The following is a 24,003-nucleotide window of genomic DNA, read 5'->3' on the forward strand; positions in this document are numbered from 1 at the left end:
AGCTTGCTTTGTTATCTCTGTGCCCGTAAGCGTAGACCGAGGGTGATGCTTTTATCTCACTCATCACTCCAGAGGATATCTAACACAAATCAATAATAAAGACTTGACGGAAATTCTTAGGAATAAAATGGGAAAGAAACAAGAGAGAAAAATCAACAAAATTATTATAAAGTGACAAAATTAACCAAAAAAAAAAACCACACACAAACAAAGAAATACACTCCCAAACAACAGTTAGCTCAGCGCTCTCATACAGTGCGTTCCCGGTGATTGTTCTCATTTGCAACTCCGTTTTTCTCTGAACATAATGCAACGATTGTGCTAAAACACATCCCATTCTTCAGTCATTATTCTTGCGGGGAGGAAAAGTCAGGATGCTTTGCTTATTGTTTTGGATACGCCGGCGTACACAATAGCGTGACAGATGCAAGGTCACTTGATAATGGCGAGGTCGACCTTAAAAAATGAGAATCTGTTCCCAATTGCTTTATGTGGATATATAAAGATTAACAACAAATATACAGTGATACTCCGGCTTACGAACGCTTTAGCTAACAAACTTGTTGCTTTACGAACATTAAATTCGTGAGAATATAATCTTGGCATACGAACTAGTTTTCGGGAAACATGCGGAGCGCCACAATGGTGGGCGGACTAGTTTTCGACGGAAGAACACCACCGAACAGCGCCACCGTGGCTGCTGCACTACTTTTCCACACCTATTTTCTTTGAGTGTACTCAGTGTAGACGTGGTTTGTTATGGAATGGATACTTTTGCTTTTTTGGATCAAAAAAGACCCCACCACAGGCTAGTGTTAAGCCGTTGAGGACACAAAAGAAAATTACGGTTGAGCAGAAGAAGGAGATCATCGAAAAACATGAATGAGGTGTGAGTTTGTGTGATTTAGCGTCCCGGTACCAGAATGCTAAATCGACCATTGCTACATGTGGCTAAGGGTGTTTCTGTGTTGTCGAAGAGACGGACGGGCTCAGGCAATTGAAAAGGTTGAAAAACTTCTGCTGATTTGGATTAGGAAAAGCAACTAGCAGGGGACCGTGTGAGTGAGGGTATTATCGCCGAGAAAGCATGGCAACTTCACTCGGATATCATTAAGAGGCAACTACATTAACGACCATCACAAAGGTAAATAAAACGACTTTATTATACAGTACAGTTCATTTCTTTAATTACAATACCATAGCACATTTATGATACATAAAATAAGGTATATTTTATGTACTTTTAAGGCTTATTTAGTAGAAAATTATGTTTGATGGGGACCTGGGAACGGATTATTCTCATTTTTAATTGTTTCCTAGGGGTAATTAATGTTTGGAAGACACACATTTCGCCTTACACACACTTTTCTGGAAACTAAGTTTGTAAGCTGAGGTATCACTGTATATACTGTATATATATTCGGTGTAACCTTAACTTTACTACATTTGAAGAGCCAGTTTAGAAATAACAAAAAGATTTTGAGTATGCGTGTCACAAAAATAAAAGGCTACAAATTTTACTTTAATGCTTAGTAAAAAGAAGGCGAGTGAGTCTCATTAGCTTGTTAAACCGACATTTGTGGGGCAATACGATCTCTGGCGTAAAAATTGTGCTTGTTTATTTCCCCAACATACAGTCAAAACCATCCACATATGAGCAACATATTAAAGTGTGGAAAGCTGAAGGCAACATGTCAGCACAAGGACAGCGTCACAAATCCCCACCACCTCGTCGTGAGCGAGTCTGGACAAGTATAACTTTTTCACTCTTTCAACTGATTATTCCCTTCCTTGCATCTTTTTGTATTTCTTATCACGGGGTGCATGTTTCTGCTTGGTCAGCTAAAAGAAACCAAAAGCAATTGAATCAACTAATCCAGCTGCCGGCAATAAATAAAACATTTGTGTGTGAATTATCATGTGAGATACCCAGGGGAGAAGCTCATATCCAAAATTAAATAAATAAATGCGCACACACACCAAAGAGTCTCCTCCTCTCTCTTCAAGTGGTGTAATTGGATAGATGGCATGAAACTCGAGAGGGGAGAGAACACAGTAAAACCTTCTGTTTGGATTCAATCCTGGAACAGTGGCACTTTTTATCCTTTTAACTCGTCCCAGAGCAGAAGAAAAAGATTCGACAAGATTGAAAAGTACTGCTATTCCCGATGACAGCGGAACCATTTGATGGTGCTGGTTGACTTTTTGAATTGTTTGCATGTCTTAATGGTTGTAGAAGTATGAAAACAAGCAAACCACTGGGTAATAAATCTCAATTTAAAAATCGGTGCCATTTGAAGAGAAAGAAAAGAGCTGATGTGTTTGAATTTTTCATTATTACCATGTGAGTCATTATGGTCGTTGCGTTTGCATGCTTGGTAAAATGACAATTGATATTTACTGAACCGGTCAAATTGCCCAAACATGTCTAGTACTGAGTAGCAAGACAATTTACAATGTTGTGGTGACTTCTATTGTCTGTTCAAATGTAATGAAGTCATGAATATAGGTTTAAAAGCCCTAAACGACATATGTCTTACTTCACAACGCTACAGAGTGACTGTTATATTTTCTGGTTAAATCGCAACAACGATCTTTTGCTTAATTACCTTTCATGCCAATCTGGAAAAGGCTTTTCAATGATATCCTATAAAGCACAAACACGAGAATCTATATGAGCAACTACGAGTAGGTCCATAAGCCCCAAGATTTGCTACTTGCATTAGAAAAGCTTTAACACACTGAATTGTCTTGTTTTTTTTTTTTTTTGTATAATGTCAACATTCTTTAACACACATGTGCCAAAACTCCAGTCCACAAGGACCATTATCCTGCAGGCATTCGATGTTTCCCTCCTCCAACACATCAGACTCAAATGATCAACATTGTTGTCAAGCTCCCAGATGCTTGCTTCTGTGCTGATCACTTGAATCGGATGTGTTTGAGATGGGAAATATCTAAAACTTGCAACACAGCTGCCCCAGAGGATCAGAATTTGATACCCGTTCTTTAATAGATTAAATAAACCAAGCAAACAGCTTCCCAAAGTCACATTTCTATGTATGCACCTATAGACTAGTGTCATTGAAACATTTTATTTATACACATTGTAAAATACAGCATCTCCACTCTGTTTTCGCTGAACACATTTTAGTTGATTACATACATTGTATTGTTTTTCCATTTCTTCTTTTCCTTTCCTCTCCCTTTCATAACTTTGCTGCTGTAAAATGTAAATTTCTCCACTGTGAGACTAATTTAATCTAATCTAATCAACCAAATAAAAAAGCAGTGGAAGATAATCTACTTTCACTTAAGTGGTCTACAGAAATAACTGTAAATTATGTATATTTTTCCATCTGTAGTTGTCCATGTGATGTGCGTTGTTACAGCTTCAGCTGTTGTTAAAGCAATATGCATTGTATCTATCTATGTCAGTGACATACCGTGACAATCAAAACTATGTGTTTCTTATCCACTAGATGGCAGAAGTTACATAATCATTAACCTGGGCATCACTTTAGTGCGCCATTGTTTTCCTTGTGTCACGGTTATAACGGATACAATATTAAGTAATACGTACTTTATTCCTACAATTCTGATATACTGCAATGTAAAGACAAGAACCCCGCAGTTGAAGCTAAGTGTAATAAATTGCTTGTGTTTTCTAACCGTTTTCAAATTAGCGGTTTGATTTGCCATTGTGGGGAGCGAGGGTGTGAGCAATGATGACAAATTACAGCAATGAACAAGTTCAACGCCTTGTATCAGACAGACAAAAAGAGGAAGGCGTGCGAACACTTTCCCCAATTAGCCCAATTGACACGAGAAGCTAACGATAGCTGCGTAGCCAACAACTATGCTCGATGAAAAGTACTCTTATTTCACAACGTTTAAGAGAGACGGGAACGCTGTTATTAAACAAATGATATCCTTTACGACTGCTACTGAAAATCAGCCCATCGATTACAACGAGCAACGTACATCACAGCGTGAATGTAAAAGTACAGAAAAGACGACTTGGAAGTTTTAAAAACAAGCAGAAAAGCATCGACAACCCACAACGCCCGCCTCCCTTTAAAAAAACTGCCAAGTTTACCTTCGTAGCAGAGTATGCCAATGTTGTTGTTCATCTTGTCCAGGTACTGGAAATTCAACAGGTCCATTTTCGTCAGTAGCATTTATCGCCCCCTTTTTCTCCCCTTTACAGACAACAACAAAAATAAGTCACGCTGGTAGTTCTCGCTCTTTTTGGGCGACAAACAGCAATGTTGAAAGGCCCAGCCTCGCAACTAATTTAGTCTTCGAAGAAATCAAAGAAAAAAAATCACCGTGATGGAAGAAGGAATGCTTAAAAAATTAGCTTGGAGGAAGACTTTGCAAAAGCGTAAGATGATAATAATAGCTAAGTAGCGCCAGTTCTGCTCACAGCCAGCTGTAAGTAGACTGCACTGACACGCAAGCTATGTCGAGTATGACTGACGCCGCTCTGCTCGAGCACACACAAGCGGATGGAGCCTCACTCGGTGACGTCACACCAGTGCGGAAGTAATAAAACAATGAGTGTTGAGGTTTAAGATATGGGGGAGAGTGTGGATTTTATTTTTTTCCTTTTTCAATGTATTTTTATTTTTAGCGCGACCTTATTCCATCTGACATACGGGGCCCATAGCCAGCCAATCACAGGTCCCATAATGCCAGGCAACCAGTCACATTTACACATGAATATGATTACACGATTCAAACTTGATGTTAGTTTACTCCCTGGTGCTTTCTACGATGTTCGTGAGTGCTTTATTTCCTGTATATGATAGTTGTTCGTGTTAAGCGCTTTGTTACAGCTTCAGCTGTTGTTAAAGCGCTATATAAGCAACAGGTATATAATGCAAACTCCACAAACGAAGACCAGAATTGTCGAGGCTGACATGTGAACAACTGGGTCACCTTTATGTTGAATATCCAGCCATTAATTTTCTATAATACTTGTCCACTGTGCTGCAGGTGAGATGGAGCATAGCCAAGGTTCCTTTGGACAAGAGGTCTGGATAGACCCCGCACTGATCATCAGTCAATCGTCTTGCACGTGTCATAACCATTCACAACCAGTCACACCCATGACGAATTTGGAATCTTCAAAGAACCCACACAAGCACAAGAACATGCAAGCTCCACGTTGGACGGTGGGAATAAAGATTTGAACTTCAAAGATGTCAGACCTGACAGGCAGATGTGCTAACCAGTAATCCAATTGATAGTGGAAATGTGGATTGATTGCTTTAAATCTGATTGTTTATTCAAACAATCAGAACAACAATGCTTTTCTTGAAAAAAAAAAAAAAAAAAAAACTGGTTCAGAGTCAGTGACAATGTTTCTAAATCCATTAGTTCCCTTTATTCATATGAAATGTTTTATAAGTTCCAAAATTAGTTAACCATAATTCTTTGTTTGGGGCTTTTGGAGAAAGCCAATTGTATACATGCACACTTGGGGAGAACATGCAAATGGGACACGGGAACATCAAAGCTGATATGAGTTTCAGGGTTAAAATAACGGTGAGGCTGACATGCTATAACTACAAGTCCAATGGCAACAGGGTCTATAGAGTTTCCTGTCCCGCAAGAGGCACTGGGAAGGCACTAGCTAAATCCCCAGAGGGCCTCACATCTCAGGGATGTTTTATGAGCCAGATCAGCCTCACCAAACATATCCCAAAAGACAGAGGAGAGGAAGGAGGGGTTTGTGTGTATGTGTGTGTAGGGGGTGGATGGATTTCTCAAACCACAGTAATACAGTCATAAATTTAGCAAGAGCAGTGGAAGAAAAGTATAGATACTTAAGACACTAATCATATCCAATAATAATGAGGTAAGAGAGCCGAATATGTCTTTGCTTACGGACACCACTAAACCATCATTTTTTTTTTATTGATTCGATGATAGTTTGACCAGAAATCCTACGATAGTTGATAAAAGGACATAATGCATTTCATTTTATTGTAATAACCATTCAAGTTGGGAATTTAAAAGTGGGATGATTAGATGTATGCCAAACCAAATGCGACGGACGTCAGCAAAGCCAAACCTTTCCTTGAAATGTGTTTGTCTGCTGCCCTCTAGAGTACACGATTAAACGTGCGTAGCAGGAAAAAAAATCTAATGAAATCATTTTATATAGAGCAAAGTAAGCAGAAAGCACGATTTCAAATAAACATTTTTACAAAGTGACTAAATCAATGGGAGAAAACACACTTGTAAAAATGTAACTTTTGGGTGTGATTTTGTCAATTCATACAGACCAAGAATGGCATTGAAACACTCAAGTATGCCATTAATACAGAAAATCAGAATTTTGTGGAAAAAAATAAAAATGATTTTAAAAACTAATTCTCAGCATCATAAAGGAAAAGCCGAAAGGAAAAGAAGATTCTCAGCATAATTATAATTATTATTGTTATTCCATGACAACGTGAATAAATGGCTCCCCTCTGTCCAGCAAACTGACACTTAACACAAATTTCACCTCTAACCTATCCCATAAACGCTCAATTTAACACTTTTTCTTTGTTCTTGTACTCATACAAACAAGCCGCAAGCCTTTCTCAGCTCCCCCTCTCATTGCTTTCCTAAATCAAGAGAGCTCAACATTAGTATTAGCTTCTTGGAGCCCCACTTTCACACACTCATTGCCTCTGTTAGAACAGAGACCTCCTTTCAGTGCCTTACAGCTGTAAAGTACCACATTCCGTGACACTGGTTGACTTCCAAGTTGTTCTCATTTCAAAATAATTTATCCTAATGGAAACAATGTCAATTGAGTTGAAATTGCACAGGCAATTGTATAAGGCGTTGAACATTCTGTGAAAGCGCTATATAAATCAATATGTATTGTATCGTATCGTGTCGTGTCGTATTGTATTGTATTCAAAATTGTCATACAAGAGAAAGTAACCACTGTCTAATAAATGAAGTCGGGCAAGCAGGAACAATCAAAAACTGTCACATAGTGGTGTTTTACAGATGCTGCATTTCATTTTTTGAAGTACAGCGTTTTCACTTTGAGTGCAAAAACTATGAATAATGGAGGCTATCTTAAAAGACAACCGACGTCACTTTTTTTGTTTTTTAACTGACCTCAGAAAAACGTTTTATAGCATCTAAAATACCCAAAACACGCAGTATGATATTTTTATTCAAATGCAAAACACCAATAAAAATAATAATAAATAAATGACTTAAAGTGTCCAAAATCTGCAAAAAAATTGAGCTGCGAATTGGGCATTTTCAGAAAGTCCCGCCCCCAGTTTGTGACGTCACGCCAATACGTCTTGCATTGCTAGAGAATAAAAACAATGGCTTCAGATTCGGATAATATGCTTTCTTGTTACACATCCAGTTATGAATATGATTCAAATAGTTTTGAAGAGGAAAGCATACATGTTTGCCATCGATTAAAGAAGTCCTTCCGTGTCATTTTGAGGCATCTGGACTGCAATGTAACATCCCACAAAAGAGGCAGAAAAATGGCGACCAGCTCCTGTGAGGAATGAATCAGCCCGTTTCCACAGGCTAATACATTCCTTGCACGGAGCTTGGTCTCCCTCTGCTGGCGGCTTTTGGATGTAACACAAGAGGTTCAAAAAAAACAGTACAGCAAAATACATTGACGTGATGGAAAGACGCTACAATGCGTCTTTTTTACGGTCAGGAGGCGGTCCTTTTCTGACGTCACGTGAGGACTCGTCACCAACTCAAAAACAAGACTTCCTGAATGTTCAGCACGAGTCTTAAAATGTAAAATATAGCTATATGCGGTGGAATCTTATTGAAATACGCCCAGTAGAAGTCATTTGAAGCCATTTTACAAATTATGGACACAACTTGTCCGGAGATGTCGGTTGTCCTTTAAGGGTCCACTTAGTATTCAATTAATACCATTCCAATTGTGTTGTGACTACTCAAGAATATTTTCACAAATTGCATTACTTTTTCTATCTAGAGACCTATCACTCTCATTTAATTTTCTGCCTCCTTCTCTGTCAGGACAAGGTGATGACGGGTTTACGTGAAGTGACTCAGGTCCAGGCATATCTCTCTCCAAGGAGTGGGTGCGTCTGGACATCAGCCCAGGAAAGACTCATCAGTGAGTCATCCTCATGCTTTATTTACATGCTGCGGCAGGTTGAATGAAACAAGCGTAGGGAAGCATCACCATCTATTTATTTCATTATTTGTTGAGTTTGTGTGAAAAGAAAGGATGCCTCGAAAAACTGCTCAGGGATGGCTCAGTGGACTAGTGGTTAGCACATCTGAGGACAACAGCAACAACAGAAAATAGATGAATGTATGAAAATATAGTCAAGTGTCCTTGAGAGTTTTGAAAGGCGCTTATAAATGAAATGTATTATTATTATAGAAGGGATCATATGAGAAGAAAAAAAACTAGTTAAATTTGACCAGTTTAACTATTATGAGTACACTGTAGACAAACTCCACAGGGGTCACTCCACAATGAGACACTGTGTACATAGTGACATCATGAATACATGTCATTCTACAAGTTGATTTGCCATCAAGGTGACGGCTTTGAAGGAATGTCAACATTGTAAAATATTTCATTACCTCAAGTGATATTGTAATTGTTAAGCGTGCTGAATGCAACATTTAAAATTCCCTTTGGGTTTTTCAGCGCAAATTAGACTACGTAGACATCGATACGGGATGCAACAAAACACCCACGCAGAAAGTCAATGCGCTGTTGACAGGATTGATAAAGTTGACCAGAGAGGAAATATCAGGTTGCCGTACCAAAACGATGACATGAGATGCTGTACTGTCATTTCCCACTTTGGCTTCTTAAAGTTTTCAACAGTGAATTAGCAAAGCTGCAGAATGAAAAAGATTTACTACTGTTGATGCACTAAAAAAATGTGGATTTTTATTTGCATGTATTGTAGATAGCACTAGATAACAGCAAAATACTTGAAAAGGAGAGGATCATAATATATCAACATCATGCTTTATCAGAATCAGAATGCCTTTAATAGTCCCACAATGGGGTAATTTGCAGTTATTTAAATACAGTATATAAATAGTATAAATTGCAATTATCTTGTGGAAAACCAGTCATCCGTTACTTGAAAAAAATGCATTCAACACAAACCAACTAACTTCTCAATGCTTAACAACTTCACAATGCTTAACAATAATATAACAAAAAATAGTGAATATTTAAATTCATAAATACCAAACTGGGAATATATGGGAGTTCACGAGAAATGTTAATTTTTAGGTTATGATACACCCTTTTTTTAAACACAAGTTTCTCTTAAACTTGAAGGGTTGAGGGTTATAGTTAAAACATTTTTTTTTTAAACTGAAAGCACTCTAATTGTATGTCAGCCTTTCCATTATATAGCAGAATGCTTCCCTTCAACGTGCAAATAGCTTAAATTTGGATCAGTGAGAAACATGGCAGTGCTGTTTCATTTCATTCCGAGTGATTATGGAGAGGGTAATCAAAAAAGAGGAATGTCAAGTATGTGTGGTCAGCACAGTCCTGAGAGAAAGTTCCTTGACTGCTACTACTGGTATGTGACGGGCCCAGCTTGGCATTTATAGAGAAGGGATGAAGTCCTTGTCAGGATGCCTTCAAATTTCTGTTGTAATATTTCTATAGCCTCACAACCTGTCAATACAAAACCTTCCTAACTAACTCAAGGGTCAAGATTTGAGTAAATTGAGCTCTGTTTTTTTAAATGCTAAAAATTGCTGACATCAGCAAAAAAATGAACAAGCGCTGGCAAAATGCAGTTCAATTGTATTGAACTTCATGACCCTCTGACACGCCATCTTTGTGGCTCCTCGGATGCTCACTCAACCACGAAAGAGAAGAAATGACACAAGGAAAGGGTTTGTGAGGACGCGAGTGAATATAAGACAATATGGGACTAAATGTGAGTGACACAATTCTTACCCTCCTTGCCCTCTGACCTGCGAAGACAACCTCGCTGACAAAGGAGCAAACGGCAAAAAAAAACATTTGGAAATGAGCAAGGGGTGGGGGGTTCTCTGAGTTATCTACCAGCCTTTCTGATCACTTTGCTGGTTTTTTTAAGTGAATTTTAAAAAAAGAAATAGAAATCAAGGTTCTTTTGTGACGTAATTGGAAAATTCTGGAGCAAGAGTTGTTTGCTTACCCACATCCAAACTGAATAGAAATCTAGTTCCACCACTCTCTTTTGTTGAGTCAACATCAAAATAAGAAACCTTTGATACTTCCTCATTTCACCCTCAAAGTTGTTGATGGAACCGTCTTTGGTCATTTAGTTCTCTTTTCTCACTATTAGTCCATCAGATTTCCAAATGAATTGCATGACTAGTAATAAAAGGCAACCAGTGCTACAGACGGCTCATTAGCATTACTATCCTGCTGAAAGGAACAAAAGAAAAAAGGTCAAAGATGCAACGCAAAGTTAATGTTTAAGTGCAATGACTGCCACTTTGTAAACAGCCAGTGACCTAGTTATCAATGAATAACTCTTTATTCTCCTGATAAAAGAAGTGCTGATTGTAGCAGGACTTCTTCACTGCAGACAGCTGATGACGTGAGAGTTTCAAAGCACAGTGGCCAAATAATAATGAAATTATTGAGGGGGCAGCATTTGCCTTTTGTCCATGTTCGTGCTTTGTCAAAGCTTCAGCTGTTGTTAAAGCGCTTTTATGAATCTATATGTATTGCATTGTATTTTGTACAGCCGCCCCCATTTCAAGCTCATATAACTCCAGAGCCACATAATTTAGGAATTGACTCTTCCTTTCTGATGAAAGAAGAGAGTCTAAGGTTTCTTACACTGCATTGACTGTTTATGTAGTCCTAAAACTCAATATTCTGTGGGTCCTGAAATTTGAATGAAAATGACAAAAACCCTGGCACTGGAGAGTGGAACCATTTTTGCACATATTTGGCAGTGAGTGAGTTTTAAAAAATCCACATAATATGCATCAAATTACCAAAAGGCAAGACTACATTTTTCAAATAACTTTTTCAAGGAAAAATGTATGAATACAGTTGCTAAATATCCTCCAAGCTTCCTACAATCAAGCACGACTGGTTACAAATACCGACACAAGGAAAGGGGCGGGGGGGGGGGGGGGGATGAGCAACAGATATTTTCTTCACATCTTCCATATGTACCCACATTTGTCCGCCGGTTTAGAACCTGACTGAGTCATGTTACACGGGTTGAATCACTTGGCCCGAGGGCAGAAAGAAGCACCAAGAAGCACCAAAACACACCCTGCCCAACCCTAAAACCCCTTTCAATACACACACACACACGCACACGCATGCACGCACACACACACACACACATGCACACTCGCGCACACACACACACACACACACACACACACACACACACACACACACACACACACACACACACACACACACACACACACACACAAGCAAACATCTTCTATCCAGTAACCTTCCACGTGAAGTTTAGAGCCATCGTGCTGTAACTCAAGTTTAACTTCGCATCACCCTCCGGCAAGCTCCGACGAGTTTCGACGACCAACCTTAAAACCTTAAAATATTACTCCATACTCAAACAAAGATGTCTGCCAGTCACTGTCAGAGCGTTTCTTACAAATCTGCCCACCACGCGAGCGAGAGCTGGTCAAATTTGCTAATGTTTGAACAACCCAGGTAAATAAAGGTGGAACTGAGACAATGTGGTTTGTTTCTCTCTCTCGCTCAATAAACAGGCGAGACTGGAGTGAATTCTGTGGATGTTAACTGTGAACAAATCTGGTTAAGAAAAGTGTTACTTTTTCTCACACGGTGTATGTTGTAAGAGTTGAAGTGGGATCGATTTAAAATAATTTTCAGACTTTGCAAGCTGTCGCAGGTCGGCGAAATGTTTACGGCTCAATGAGTGACAAAAATCCTTTCACTCATACAGTATGTATCAAGGTGCCTGAATTACAGTGAGACCTCAACTTACAAACACCTCAACTTACAAATTTTTCGACTTACAAACGTCAAATTTATGAAAATTAAACCTTATAATAAGCACTATTTTCATAATACACACCCACCATGGCTGGCGGAGTGATCTTCGGCGGGAGCACACGACCGAACATCACCAGAGGTTAAGTTACCAACAGTCCTTATGGAAGGTGACTCTCCTTCCATAAGCCATCAACGACCATCAAAAAGGTAAATAAAACTTTATTTTACAGCACAGTTTATTTCTTTAATTACAGTCCTCATGTAATGCGCCTCTCTTTCCAAACAGCAATTCCCTTTGACCTTCGACCTCCAACGCCATTCCATCAAGCCATAAATGACCATCACAAATGTAAATAAAGTGACGTTATGACACAATGCAGTGTATTTCTTTCATTACAATACAATAGCACATTTATTATACAGAGAAGTAGGTATGTTGTGTGTAGTTTTAAGGCTTATTTAGTTGAAAAGTATATTTTATGGAAACCCGGGAACGGATTATTCCCATTTTAATGGTTTCCTATGGGATTTTTTTTTTTGAGATACACACTTTTCACCTTACACACTCTGTCTGGGAACCAATTAAATTCGTAAGTTGAGGTCTCACTGTAATGCAAAACTGCACTTTCAAATTCCCTCAAAGTTGGACATGTAACCTAAAAAGTCCAGTTCTGTCCTCACACGAGACGTCATGTGACCTCATATGGTGGCCCACAACTCTTGCCCTTGCTACTCAGTACAATATACTGTGTAAGTGACATCTGAAGTCAATATTCGTAAAAAGACAGTGGTGGGACGTCAGGGCCTGCAAGGCCTTCTCTGCTGGTCTAAAAATATCTGAATCACAGAGTAATATGAATTATATTATGTCCATGAATTCTTATTTAATTATTACAAATTGTCTTTCGGCTTCCTTTCATTGCTTTTTACCTGTTGCGCTACTTCCAATTTTTTAAAGTCATATAACGGGCAACTCCTTTTTTACGAGTAGGAAATAATTTCAAAATGTATCTTGAAACTTCCCTTTGAAGTTTTTTTTAAAGGTCAACCGATGCCTATGGACAAGTTGTGTCAATAATTAGTAAATCCACTTCAAATGACTTCTGCTGCGTGTATTTTACAAAGATTCCACCGCATATAGCTATACGTTTTAAGACTGACACTGAATATTCAGAAAGTCTTGTTTTTGAGTTTGTGACGATACCTACCGTGACATCACGAGAAAGTGACACAATGCATTTTGGGTACTTTGTTTGGTCTTAAAACTTCGTGTTGATCCGTGTTGATAGCGAAATTAGAAGGAAAACACATAAATAACACGATGGTGAACCGTTGTGTGTTGCACCAAGATGACTATTTGATACTAGTTGACCTTCTGTAATTTTCGGACACTAAGTCATTTTTATTGGTGTTTTTCATTTGACTAAAAATATCAGCCTGCGTGTTTTGGGTATTTTAGATGCTATAAAACGTTTTTCTGATGTCAGTTAGGAAACAAAAAAAAACGGTGTCGGTTGTCCTTTAAGGGAATAGTGGAAATGTTGGCCTGTGTTTGTCCACAGAGATTCTGCTGTATCCAATTTTTGGTGGTCACTGGAAAAAGGTACATGTGAATGAATCCGGATTTCCACTGCAAACTGGAAACTAAGCATGTTGAAACCGGCAGTCAAAAATAGACACATTTAGATGAAATCCAACAGAGGTGTAAAAGATAAAATGAAAATATGCACATACAGTGTTGATCCAGCCAGAACTAACATTTTAGAGATGTCACCTTGCTATACAACGCAGCAGATTAAGGGGTGTGGCAATAAAAATTATGGCAATGCTCTTGTTTGCAAAGCGTAAATGTTGTAACGTGCGGCATCGGCCCTGACAGGTTTGGGCCTCTCCCTATTGTGCACACCCAGAGTAGAGTAACTAACACTTGTCACAGGTGAGAGTAAATGGGTCGATCTGGTCGGCCTCTAAACCGGCCGGCTGCTTGGCTGGGTCGCAGAGCAAGATTGGTGAGTTGCTGGGTTATTTCCTCCTGCACTATTGTGCACGCATTGTCGTGAGACAAAAGGGACCGCGCGGTTAAACGTGACAAAACAAAAACACAGCAGGGGGGCGGCGGGTTGGGGGGAGGAGCAAGGAGCTGGTTTTCAGTTGATGCGGGACAATGCATGATGGGATACCAGCTGCTGACATGCGAGACAAGCTGCGTCTGAACATTCCCAGGCTGCCACTACACAAGAGAGCATTTTTGCTTGAGACATTCCAAGTTGCTTGGACACTAAACGGCCCGAATTGTCTACACTAGGGCCAAATTTCATCGAGAAGATTTGTGGATTATCCACAGAAAATTTTAAATGCCCAGAAGCAAAAAAAGTGAGCTCTTTTCCTCGCAAAGAGAAAAAATACTCGCATTTTAGATTAGTTTTCCTCACTGAAATAAATGGAAATGCCATTCATCCGTTCCAGCTTCACCTCCCCTAAAAATAGACATTTGGAATTTGTTCTTCATTAGATAAATTACACATACATGTACAGTGAGAGCTCAACTTACGAACGCCTTATAATACGAACTTTTCACCATATGAACGTCAAATTTATGAAAATTAAGCCTTATAATAAGCACTATTTTCATAATACACACCCACCACGGCCGGTCGATCAAGCACACGACCTTCGGATCTGGCGAAAGTGATCTTCGGCGGACGCACACGACCGAACCGCGCTCCAGCCGGCGCTACTTTCCATACCCCTTCTCAATGCACACGTCGATCGCCTACTTGGAGCTTTTTGCTGATAATTTTACTATTACAAGTCAGAAAGCAACAGGTGTCAATTAAGAGCCATCAATGACCATCACAAATGTAAATTAAGTGACTTTATTATACAGTGCAGTGTATTTCTTTCATTACAATACAATAGCACATTTATTATACTTAGGATAAGGTAGGTTGTGTGTAGTTTTAAGGCTTATTTAGTTGAAAAGTATTTTTTATGGAAACCCGCGAACGGATTATTCCCATTTTAACGGTTTCCTATGGGAATTCTTTTTTTTGAGATACACACTTTTCGCCTTACACACTCTGTCTGGGAACCAATTAAGTTCGTAAGTTGAGGTCTCACTGTATTGTACTTTATAAAAGCATGCAGTATATATCATGCATTGTTAATTAATTGCCCATATGTTGTCACCGCCCACGCACAGGTAAATATTCCGTTCATATTCTGTTGTTTTGTATATTTATTTTGTACAAAATGACCGAGAAAGTTGGCTGAAAATCACCCAACTAGTGAGTGGGTCCATTTATGACCCAAAATTATTCCATTTTATTTTTTTACGCCCACAAATTTTGAGGCTGAACTGGCTGTACCATACTTGCCTAACTGTAACTTTTGTTCTCTGTATGCAAATTGTCACATTTTGGTTTGCAATCAATGGGTGGCACTGTCGGGCGACGTCTGCAGCTACACAGCTGTTGTTTTAATCAGTGGCATTTAAAAAGACTCCTGGCACGACCATTCAGTGTTGGGTCATTGTTCGTTTCACCCTGTCAAGTTTGCTTCGTCTTGTCATGTTTTACTCATGGTTTTGTTTGCTACTTTGGACATTTTTGTTCTGATTAATTTGTTGTTTGAGATTTTGTTTCTGCTGACTTTATTTTATACAATTTGTCAAATTCATGGCTGTATGCCTAATTTCGCTGTTGCAAAAATATATAATTTCCCCTTTGCAGAGTTAATCCAAGCTGAACTTTTTCTAAAAAAAAACTTGATTCTCTGAATTCTAATGGTTGAATTCTGTTAGCCTATGGGTCCAGCCAGCAGCAGAGAGGTCGGTTAAGCATTTCTTCCATAATCTCCGATGGAATTTTAAATTGAGCAACACCAGAAATCTTAAATGTTGCTCAATGCAAAGGAAAAGGCAATCTGGAAAGACGGATGTGAAAAAAAAAAACACGCCACATATAAGTTGTCTCTACCAGTGTTGGCAAGCAACTGGTTTTGAGTGCGGTTATCACTCATTTTCCTGCCATGAACGAATGGACAAAGACAATGATTGTGTTATGTCACAAAGCAGCGTTGAGGCTTACAGCACAGGGGGACCGTTGCACCTTGGTGATACACAACACAGCCTTAATCACACAAAACACTTTTTTTGCATAGTATGAGTCCTCCGCAACAATTTGTTGCAAGTAAAATAGAAGGCACACAATTTTTAATGGCAACGTGCTTTCTCTTCTTGTATCATGAATGTTTTAGGGTGTTCATTGTGATGAATTTATGTGTCTGGCACAGTAATTTCTAATAAGTGTGACGTTAGACACCAGGTGTGCCAAGCACAATCATCCACTTTGGCTGAATTGTTTAGAAAATTATTTATTCGCTATAAATAATGTTATCTTTGTTCATCTATCATTGTGACGTCAAGAGACTGGTCGGATCATTAAAGGGGAAGTCAAATCAGACGTTTCCATTGCTATATGTTCTACGTGACCCCACTAGTTTAACTCATTCACTGTCAGACATGTGATAAAATGTGTCCACTCCGGTGCCAAGAGTTAATTCCTTAAATTAAATGGGTCTGGAGTTATATGAGATTGAAATGAGAGCGGCTGTCCAAAATACAAGGCAATACATACATATTAGTCTATATAGGGCTTTAACAACAGCTGAAGATGGAACAAAGCACTACCATGGAAAAAAGGGAAACGAAAAAGTGAAAAAGAAAAATACATTTTCAGAGGCCATGGCCAGCGCTTTATCGGCACCCAAACAAGAAAAAACAAAACCCGAACAAATTCAGGAATGGCGCTGTACGTCATATTTTCAATTCCCGAATAAATTTGTTAGAGTTAATCATGGCATTCTGAGTAACATTATATTTATGGAATATGAATTAAGCAGCAAAAGTCACCTTTTTTTCAGGAGGGGGCGGCCATTTTGACCCTTGCTATCGGCTGAAAAATGATTTGCCTACTTTCTGAGTTTCGGTGTTTGCAAGCGTAATTGTAAAAAAAATCGGCATAAGATCAAGAAAGTTGATATTCCAACAAAGGGGGGAGGGGGGAGCAGCAAAAAAACACTCACGCTCTTCTTCATTAGCATGAACAAATGACGCTGCTCTTGACAGAACATCCAGTGGCGTCTCCATGCTGGGTAACCTGTAGGATACAAAATTGAGTTTTGCAAACACCCAAATATTCAAGTGGGTGATTCAGAGTCCCTTTGGGCTATGACTAAATGTACACAATTCCACTCATGTTTGTTTTGGTATTTATTTATTTTTAACTGTGAGTGCATGATCCAATGTTGGTTTTGCCATTATCGTTCGAGTTTGGTTTCGGGGTGGTTCTAAAACAAACTACAAAATAGTTCCAGATAATCATGCTATTTTTTATTGACAGTGAGTTCCATGCAAATATATTTATTGTGAGCAGAGCAGCGCGGTGGAAAAAATGAAGAGCACGTCTGCCTCGCAGTTTTGAGGTCTATAGTTTGAAACTTGGCCCTGCATGTTCACCCCTTGTTTGAGTGAGTTTTCTCGCTTCCTCCCACTTTCCAAAAATATACATGTTTAAGACTCAACAGTTCAAATGTGTGAATATGAGTGTAAATGCTTGTTTGTCGACAGCTAAAGTGCCCTGCCATAAGCTGGTGACCGTTCCAGGGGTTACCCTGCCCTTTGCTCAAAGTCAGCAGGGATAAACTCCTGCCCTTGCGTCACCCGAATGAGTATAAGCAGTATAGAAAATAGATGTTAGATAAATACTTTGAAAGAAATCCTCATCTGAGAGCCGTTTCGATATCCCTCTAATGGCCCGTCAAAGAAACAAAATATTACACCTCTGATAAATTGACATAACGTCAGTTAAAATAATGAATGTATAGATAAATGTACATGTATTGAGATTGTCAATCCAAATTTTAACATCATCTTTGTCATAACTCTCCCCACCCATTTATTGAATTCATGTCGAAATTAGTAGGTCAGACCTGGTTTTAAGTCCCCCCGCCCCCCAGTTCTTGTTCAAAAACGTTGTCCTTCAACGTGGAGCCGTATGTCCTGCAAAGCTATGCAAGGTATTCGTGGATGAATAAAATAGTATAAGACCATTCTGACCGCATTCTTCAAACGCATCCCTCCTGATTATTTCTCACAATGAAAAACAATTACAAGGATGAGTTTACTGAACTTTTCTCAGGCTAGGAAGCTGATATTGAAAGCGGCAATACAACAAGTGCGTCCGCATTTCTACGGAGCCTACTTGCATTCCAATCCCACGATTTTCTGACGTTTATTACCAATAACGGGATGTTTATCATTTGATGACAAATAAAATACAACACTTGCTATATCCACTATTTGGCAACATTTGGCCACTACCATTTCCTATCGAGACATTACATTTCATCCCATTGTAATTGACCGTTAATTTATGACCGTATCCGCTATCATTTCTCATTCCAAATTAGACCCCCCACCCCCCATTTAAAAATATTTGACATCAAAACCTCACGGAACGTTGTGCCAAGTTTACGTTGATGAGCACATACCTCCTTTATGCGCCACTTTGGTATCTTCCAGTAGTACAACGTCCAGGCATTGGGCAACAAACCGTGAGGGAAGGAAAGTATATATTCCACACAACTATGACTCTTATTCCGCAGCTAGACGGCTCCCTGGGAGGGAGGACAATACTAGTAGCTGAGCTGTCGGGACCAACTTGGTTGTAAACGAGAAAAAAAGGAGGAGGAGGAAGGAGGCTGGAATGTCTGGAATGATGGAATTCAGTTGCTAGCAGGTGGTGGAAGCAACGCGCGCTGATTGGTGTAGCCGAAGGCATGATATCATCATAAATTATACAATTTATTACGTCATATCCACTGAAGGCGTCACCGCTGCAAAGGTAATTTTTAAACGAGACAACCAAGCTAGATAATGATTTCGATTTCTCTACAGTGCAGAACAAATCGTTTTTAGCCATTTAACCAAACATTTGTAGTCAAATGCACCGTTCAGGTGAAGGCATGGTATGTCACATTAAATATTGATTCTGGATCAAAGTTTGACTTTTCTCCTTTGAAAAAAAAGTGCAGTGTTTTTGTGTGTGACCATAAACAGCATAAGAGCTGAAAATGAAAAGATGTAACACTAATAGGGGTATTTAATTGTGTGAAAATACAAGATGGCTTCATCCAAAATTCTAAAACTGCAGTAATTATTCAGGGCCTTGTTTTTAATTGAAAAGATGATGCAATGACCAAACAAATGTTTTATTTATGATAGTGTGAGCGTTTGTGATTTGGCAGCTACCATGAGGTTTGATATATGTATTTAGATAAATGCATCAGTGGAAAAATCAGCTTAAAACAGTAGCTTCCAATTATTTTCTGCGCCTCCCAACTCCACCGCAACTATAGATAGCATGATCTATCAAATCATTCAATGTCCACCTCTGGATAACATTGTATCTTTATGACATTGAAGAAAATAAACATAGATCAATTTAAGAAAAAAATAACAACTGCATGTTAAAATTAATTTAATTTAAAGCAGATTCTTTACTTACAGACAGTGTAGGTGTTCAAATACCTGACATGCATGCATGTCTGCATGTTAAAATTGTTTTTCAGCACATTTGAAGACCATCATTTTGCCTGAAAAAAAAAATCTTGAGAGCATCAGTGTTACTGCAGTGGCTATGCAATTATATTTTATTCTAATAAGGTGAAGGTGGGTGGGGAAGCATGTTCCCGGGGTCACGGACTCCCCAAGTGGCCATCACTATTTGAGGACTGGTTTCAGGGCACGTTTATTTCTTGATAATTGTGTTTCTCAATGTTTCCCACTCATGGAGTTGACGAGAGAAGAGTGTATTTCAATGTTCTAGAGCAGTTCATGTTTTAAAAGAAGAAGGTTGGCAGATTCCATGGAACATGATTCAGGAGGTCTGCGAAACAGATGGTTTCCTCCTCCAGCCCTTCCACATCTTTACTAGTTTCTTCGAGCTGTAGGACACCGTTTTCCACATGCCTGTGAACAAGTGACAGACAACATAGAATTTTGTACTCTATATACAGCACGATTCGTAAAAAAATCTGCATATGTCGAGCAATACCCAGAAAAGAGATGCTTACCCGCTGTTGCGATGCCTTTGATACTTTGTGTTATACTGGATGATTTAACAATAGATGAGATGCCTGATGAACATATACAACAAAAGTACATTGTTAAATTTGTCAGTAGGGCCTTTCAGCGTCATTCATTTGTTATCTAGACAAAGAGGGGGTGAACTTCTCACATGTCTCAGTCTTTACAAGTCTCAAATAAAAGTTTAAAAAATGAGCCAGGTTTGTTGATCATGTGTTTTCACCACCAGAAATGATTAGCCACTCACTTCTTCGCAACATATAGCTCATGGTTTTCACGGTAACCATACTTCCTGTTTGCTTTAGGCAGAATTTGTGTTTGGCTGAACTTTACTCATTTTCCAGCGCACCTCTCATTCAATTATGCAATCGGTGGGCAGGCACGCTATATACTCAATTATTTTAAATACAAGCCAATAAAGGTAATCCCCCCCTCCTCCAATTACCGTATGTCCCCTAGAAGAAGCATTTGTTACCCTGCTGCACAACTGTTCCACAGTCGGGATCCTGAGCCATCTGCAGGAGGATCTCCTCCACATCCCTGTTTTTCCCAGGAGGGTCCACAAGCTTGGTGATCCTCTGCTGTAGGGTGCGAGGCAACGCCATCAACTGGATGAACTGGCCCTCTGGGCTTTTGTCAACCTGCATGAAGTTCAATGACTTTATGTGAACAATTTATTTTAAAGAGGTTGTCTTCCTAGAGCTCACCCTTTTGTCGCCATGTCCGGGGGCGGCCATTTTGCCACTTTTTTTGTTAGTGGAAAATGACATCACAGTTGCTCAGCTGAGCAAATGTGAAGCTTTTTTTAATCATAGAAAGGGAAGCAGAACTTACTGCAACATAGTGTCAGCTGAGTACAACATGAATCATGATTAATTGTCACATATGCAATTACCAAACAGACACTGTTGCAAATAGCATTTATCTGAGCATAATACCTCCAATTTTCCTTGTTGGGGTTTGTAGACCACCTGTGGGCAGTCCCGTAAGATGTTACTATAGAGAATGCGGAAGTGCTCCATATTGTCATTCACTATGTTGGCCACCTTGGATTTATCTTCTCCGATCACCATCCTGAAATCACCTTTAGAGGAACACACCAAATATTTGCCTTGATGGGTGGTACATTTATTTATTTTTTAATTACTGGAAACACACCGGCATAAGACAGCCCAGCGATCTGCAGGAAAAGCTCTTCTTCACTGAAACTCTCAGGTAGCATAAGGAATGAAGCCGTTACAGCGCTCTTGAGGTTGGCCACGAGAGCGGCACGCAGCTTCCCATTGTCAGCTTGCCCCAGCAACTTCACCTACAGAGAAGCAGACGCGTGCATGCACACATGACAACAGTGAATTTATTTCGGTAAAAATGCACCATAATACATACAGAACAAAGACGACTTAGAATCGGAATAGTCGTATCGAAGTGAAAATTGCTATTTCAATATTAAGGTTACCAGCATTTTTAAAGTTATGTTTGGTCAACATTCAGAGTAAGGTCTCAAAATTACGTCAATGACGTGTCTGTGCACAGAAATGGGCAATAAATTCAACACACCTCCAGTTCATAAGATTAAATAGTGTTAAATGATAAACAAATTACTGACTGGTTTGTGAAGTCGTCCTGCAGCATACATCGTTTTCCAGTGCATGAGATCATCAATGAGACACTCGGTGCTTATCACACCATACTTGATGATCTAGAGCGAAGAAACACCGTTACGTTTCTATTTAGTGCAAATGACTTAAAGTGAGCTTCTAGATGTTTTTACCCGCCCGTCCATAGGCACAAGCGTGTTGTAGTACATAGCAGCGCCGTGGTCACTCTGTATGGAGCTGATCATGGCAGGCCCAAGTAGTTTAAGGATGGAGTAATGTTTACGGTTCTGCAATAAATTCATGGTGTGCCAAGTGACTGGATCATCCACCGCAAACACAAAGTCCAGCATGTTTTTCTGCATGTGAAAATATTGACAGTAACAGGTTTTATTGAATCAAACTGCACAAGCACACATTTTGTAAATGGTTTTCTGGAAAAGAGGCATAACGTGTTTTTAATTTGCTGAATAATGTTCTGCCTTTCCTACCACACCTATCCAACGCGCCTAATAATCCATTTACTTTGTTCTTGACTCAAAATATTTTTTTATTGTAGGTACATCACTGAATTGGAAAAACAGATAGGCCTACCTACTTAGCCCACCTCTTTCTGTTTACAATCTTTGTACAGTTGTCACTTGTTACCTCCATTTGACCTTGGTCGGTTCCTTGCTGTTTAAAAACACCAGATCCATAGGCGAAAGCTAAAGTGATATCCTGTGGGAATTGTGACAAAATTCTTCTGTAAATCACGCCGGTGTTATGCAAAGCCGGAAGGGTCATTTTGCCCATTCATCAATTTAGATCCTGATCGACAACATAAGTTTGTTATCAACAAAAGACCGCTGACATAAAACTCAAAATCATTTCCAAAAAAATCGCAGATAACATTTTCAATGGTTTGATAAAACTACTACCAAATCCGGTGGTGAATAAAAAATATAGGTGGATGTTGTTTTTAAGGATGAAACATATCGACTCCTACAGTTTTCATTCGCTGACGGTGTCGCACACTAAATACGTCATATGTTGTGGAGTGGTGGAAGAGGCTCATGGGAAATGAAGTGCGAGCGCACGCAACATTTTCGCCTACATTTATAGCCACATAAATGTTATGGTCGAATACCGGTGTTATTCTGTAAGTCCGCGTCAAATGTGTTCTATTAAGAGATGGCGTAATGTGTACGTAATTCAAATACGGCTCTGTTTCACGACACGAGCACGAATACGATGAAGTTTGCTTATTTGGCCAGCAGATGGAGACTTTTACGTTGCTGTCAACCCATTGGGAATGGCTTCCCACTCTATTGAAGTCGCTCATGAAGCCTTCCAACAAATCAATTCCCGTGCTGTTTCAATTGACGTGAGTAACCACGCGACAAGAACATTCTCTTTTTTCGTGAGGGGGGGAATTCTCCTTTTGTTTGGTTGGCACGACTGAATTAGCTTGCTGGTTTACATTCCGCTGTTTTGTGATAGTGAAAATTAGGCTCAGTAAAGTTGTATGAGGCAAACAAAAAGACCATGGCCCAAGAAGCAACGTTCTTGCCACCACAAAGTTTCCCCCCAAAGTAGCAACAGAAGTATTACACTAAAAAACTGTCCTATCCTCAAGAAAACAAAGTCGCAACTTTATAAAATCACAACAATCACTACAAGGATTACCGAGGTCAGCAGGAGACTCTTGAGGTTGGGATGCATGGCAGGAGGAAACAAGTCAACAATTACTACTTTTCAAGAATGACAAAATGAAAACTCCCAAAGGCCATCACCAACGAATGAATATTGATAAGGTCACTGAGCCCTCACGATTAATGAGCTCCCGCAGTGTGTGCAAGTGGCTTGGTAATCAGTGATGTACTAATGCTGCACCAAAACACATTTTCAACCTCGCACGGTGTCACAGAAGAGTCAAATTAGTGCTGTTTAACCTCAGTGTTTATTTTTGCTGGGGTTTTTCCTCACTGTAGATTTAGTGGCTTTGATTTGTAATTCTTGACACAACAGTAACATTTCCCAAATTAAATTTATTTTAGTTTACAATCCATTTGCTGAACCGCTTTATCTTTACCATGGTCGCACGGGCTGCTGGAACCTATCCCAACTGTTTTCGGACTGCTCGCAGGGGACACCCTGAACTGGTCGCCAACCATTCGCAGGGCACACAGAAATGCACAACCTTCCGAGGGACAATTTTGAGTGTTAAATCAGCCTGCCTAGAGAGAACCTAGAGAAAACCC

The 24,003-nt window shown here is 39.4% G+C and overlaps 2 protein-coding genes and 1 long non-coding RNA gene across 6 annotated transcripts in view; 1 reads left to right on the plus strand and 2 right to left on the minus strand.

Moving 5' to 3' along the window:
* Positions 1-18,971, minus strand: part of vgll4b (vestigial-like family member 4b) — a 34,382-nt gene extending 15,411 nt beyond the window's left edge. The window contains exons 1-2 of one of the 2 annotated variants that reach the window (XM_089009398.1): positions 18,569-18,971; positions 17,102-17,175 (exon numbers count right to left, since the gene is read on the minus strand). In XM_089009398.1, coding sequence (XP_088865524.1) covers positions 17,102-17,165 — 64 coding nt within the window. In that variant the 5' untranslated portion in view covers positions 17,166-17,175; positions 18,569-18,971. Of the gene's footprint in view, positions 1-4,099; positions 4,484-17,101; positions 17,176-18,568 lie in introns of those variants that run through there. The other variant, XM_089009397.1, reaches the window with a different exon arrangement.
* LOC148890404 (uncharacterized) lies at positions 2,056-12,943 on the plus strand. The gene is made up of 3 exons (XR_016116575.1): positions 2,056-2,190; positions 5,002-5,180; positions 8,041-12,943. It is a non-coding gene; the product is annotated as an uncharacterized LOC148890404 (long non-coding RNA).
* Positions 18,972-19,540: 569 nt separating the features above from the next.
* tamm41 (TAM41 mitochondrial translocator assembly and maintenance homolog) lies at positions 19,541-22,767 on the minus strand. Of its 3 annotated transcripts, none has more exons than XM_089009394.1 (8): positions 22,409-22,767; positions 21,937-22,119; positions 21,772-21,864; positions 21,324-21,474; positions 21,104-21,249; positions 20,641-20,806; positions 20,153-20,215; positions 19,541-20,048 (listed from the first exon to the last, which is right to left on the minus strand). In XM_089009394.1, the coding sequence occupies exons 1-8, from the start codon at positions 22,553-22,555 to the stop codon at positions 19,957-19,959; spliced, it is 1,041 nt and encodes a 346-aa protein (XP_088865520.1). In that variant the 5' UTR covers positions 22,556-22,767; the 3' UTR covers positions 19,541-19,956. The 3 variants fall into 3 exon arrangements, with proteins under 3 accessions (XP_088865520.1, XP_088865522.1, XP_088865521.1); XM_089009396.1 differs by having other exon boundaries at positions 22,368-22,767; XM_089009395.1 differs by having other exon boundaries at positions 22,355-22,767.
* Positions 22,768-24,003: the final 1,236 nt, after the last annotated feature.

The sequence above is a fragment of the Hippocampus bargibanti genome, linkage group LG12 (assembly GCF_051943395.1).
Source record: "Hippocampus bargibanti isolate YZ-2025 linkage group LG12, ASM5194339v1, whole genome shotgun sequence".
NCBI classification, from domain to species: Eukaryota; Metazoa; Chordata; class Actinopteri; order Syngnathiformes; family Syngnathidae; genus Hippocampus; species Hippocampus bargibanti.

Excerpts from the sequence above, each read along its gene's own strand:
- tamm41 (XM_089009394.1), bottom strand. The coding sequence starts at position 22,555 with ATGGGCAAAATGACCCTTCCGGCTTTGCATAACACCGGCGTGATTTAC. Across the intron at positions 22,120-22,408 it reads CCGACCAAGGTCAAATGGAG|AAAAACATGCTGGACTTTGT; the intron begins GTAACAAGTGAC and ends TTTCACATGCAG. Across the intron at positions 20,216-20,640 it reads TGGAACAGTTGTGCAGCAGG|GCATCTCATCTATTGTTAAA; the intron begins GTAACAAATGCT and ends TATGTTCATCAG.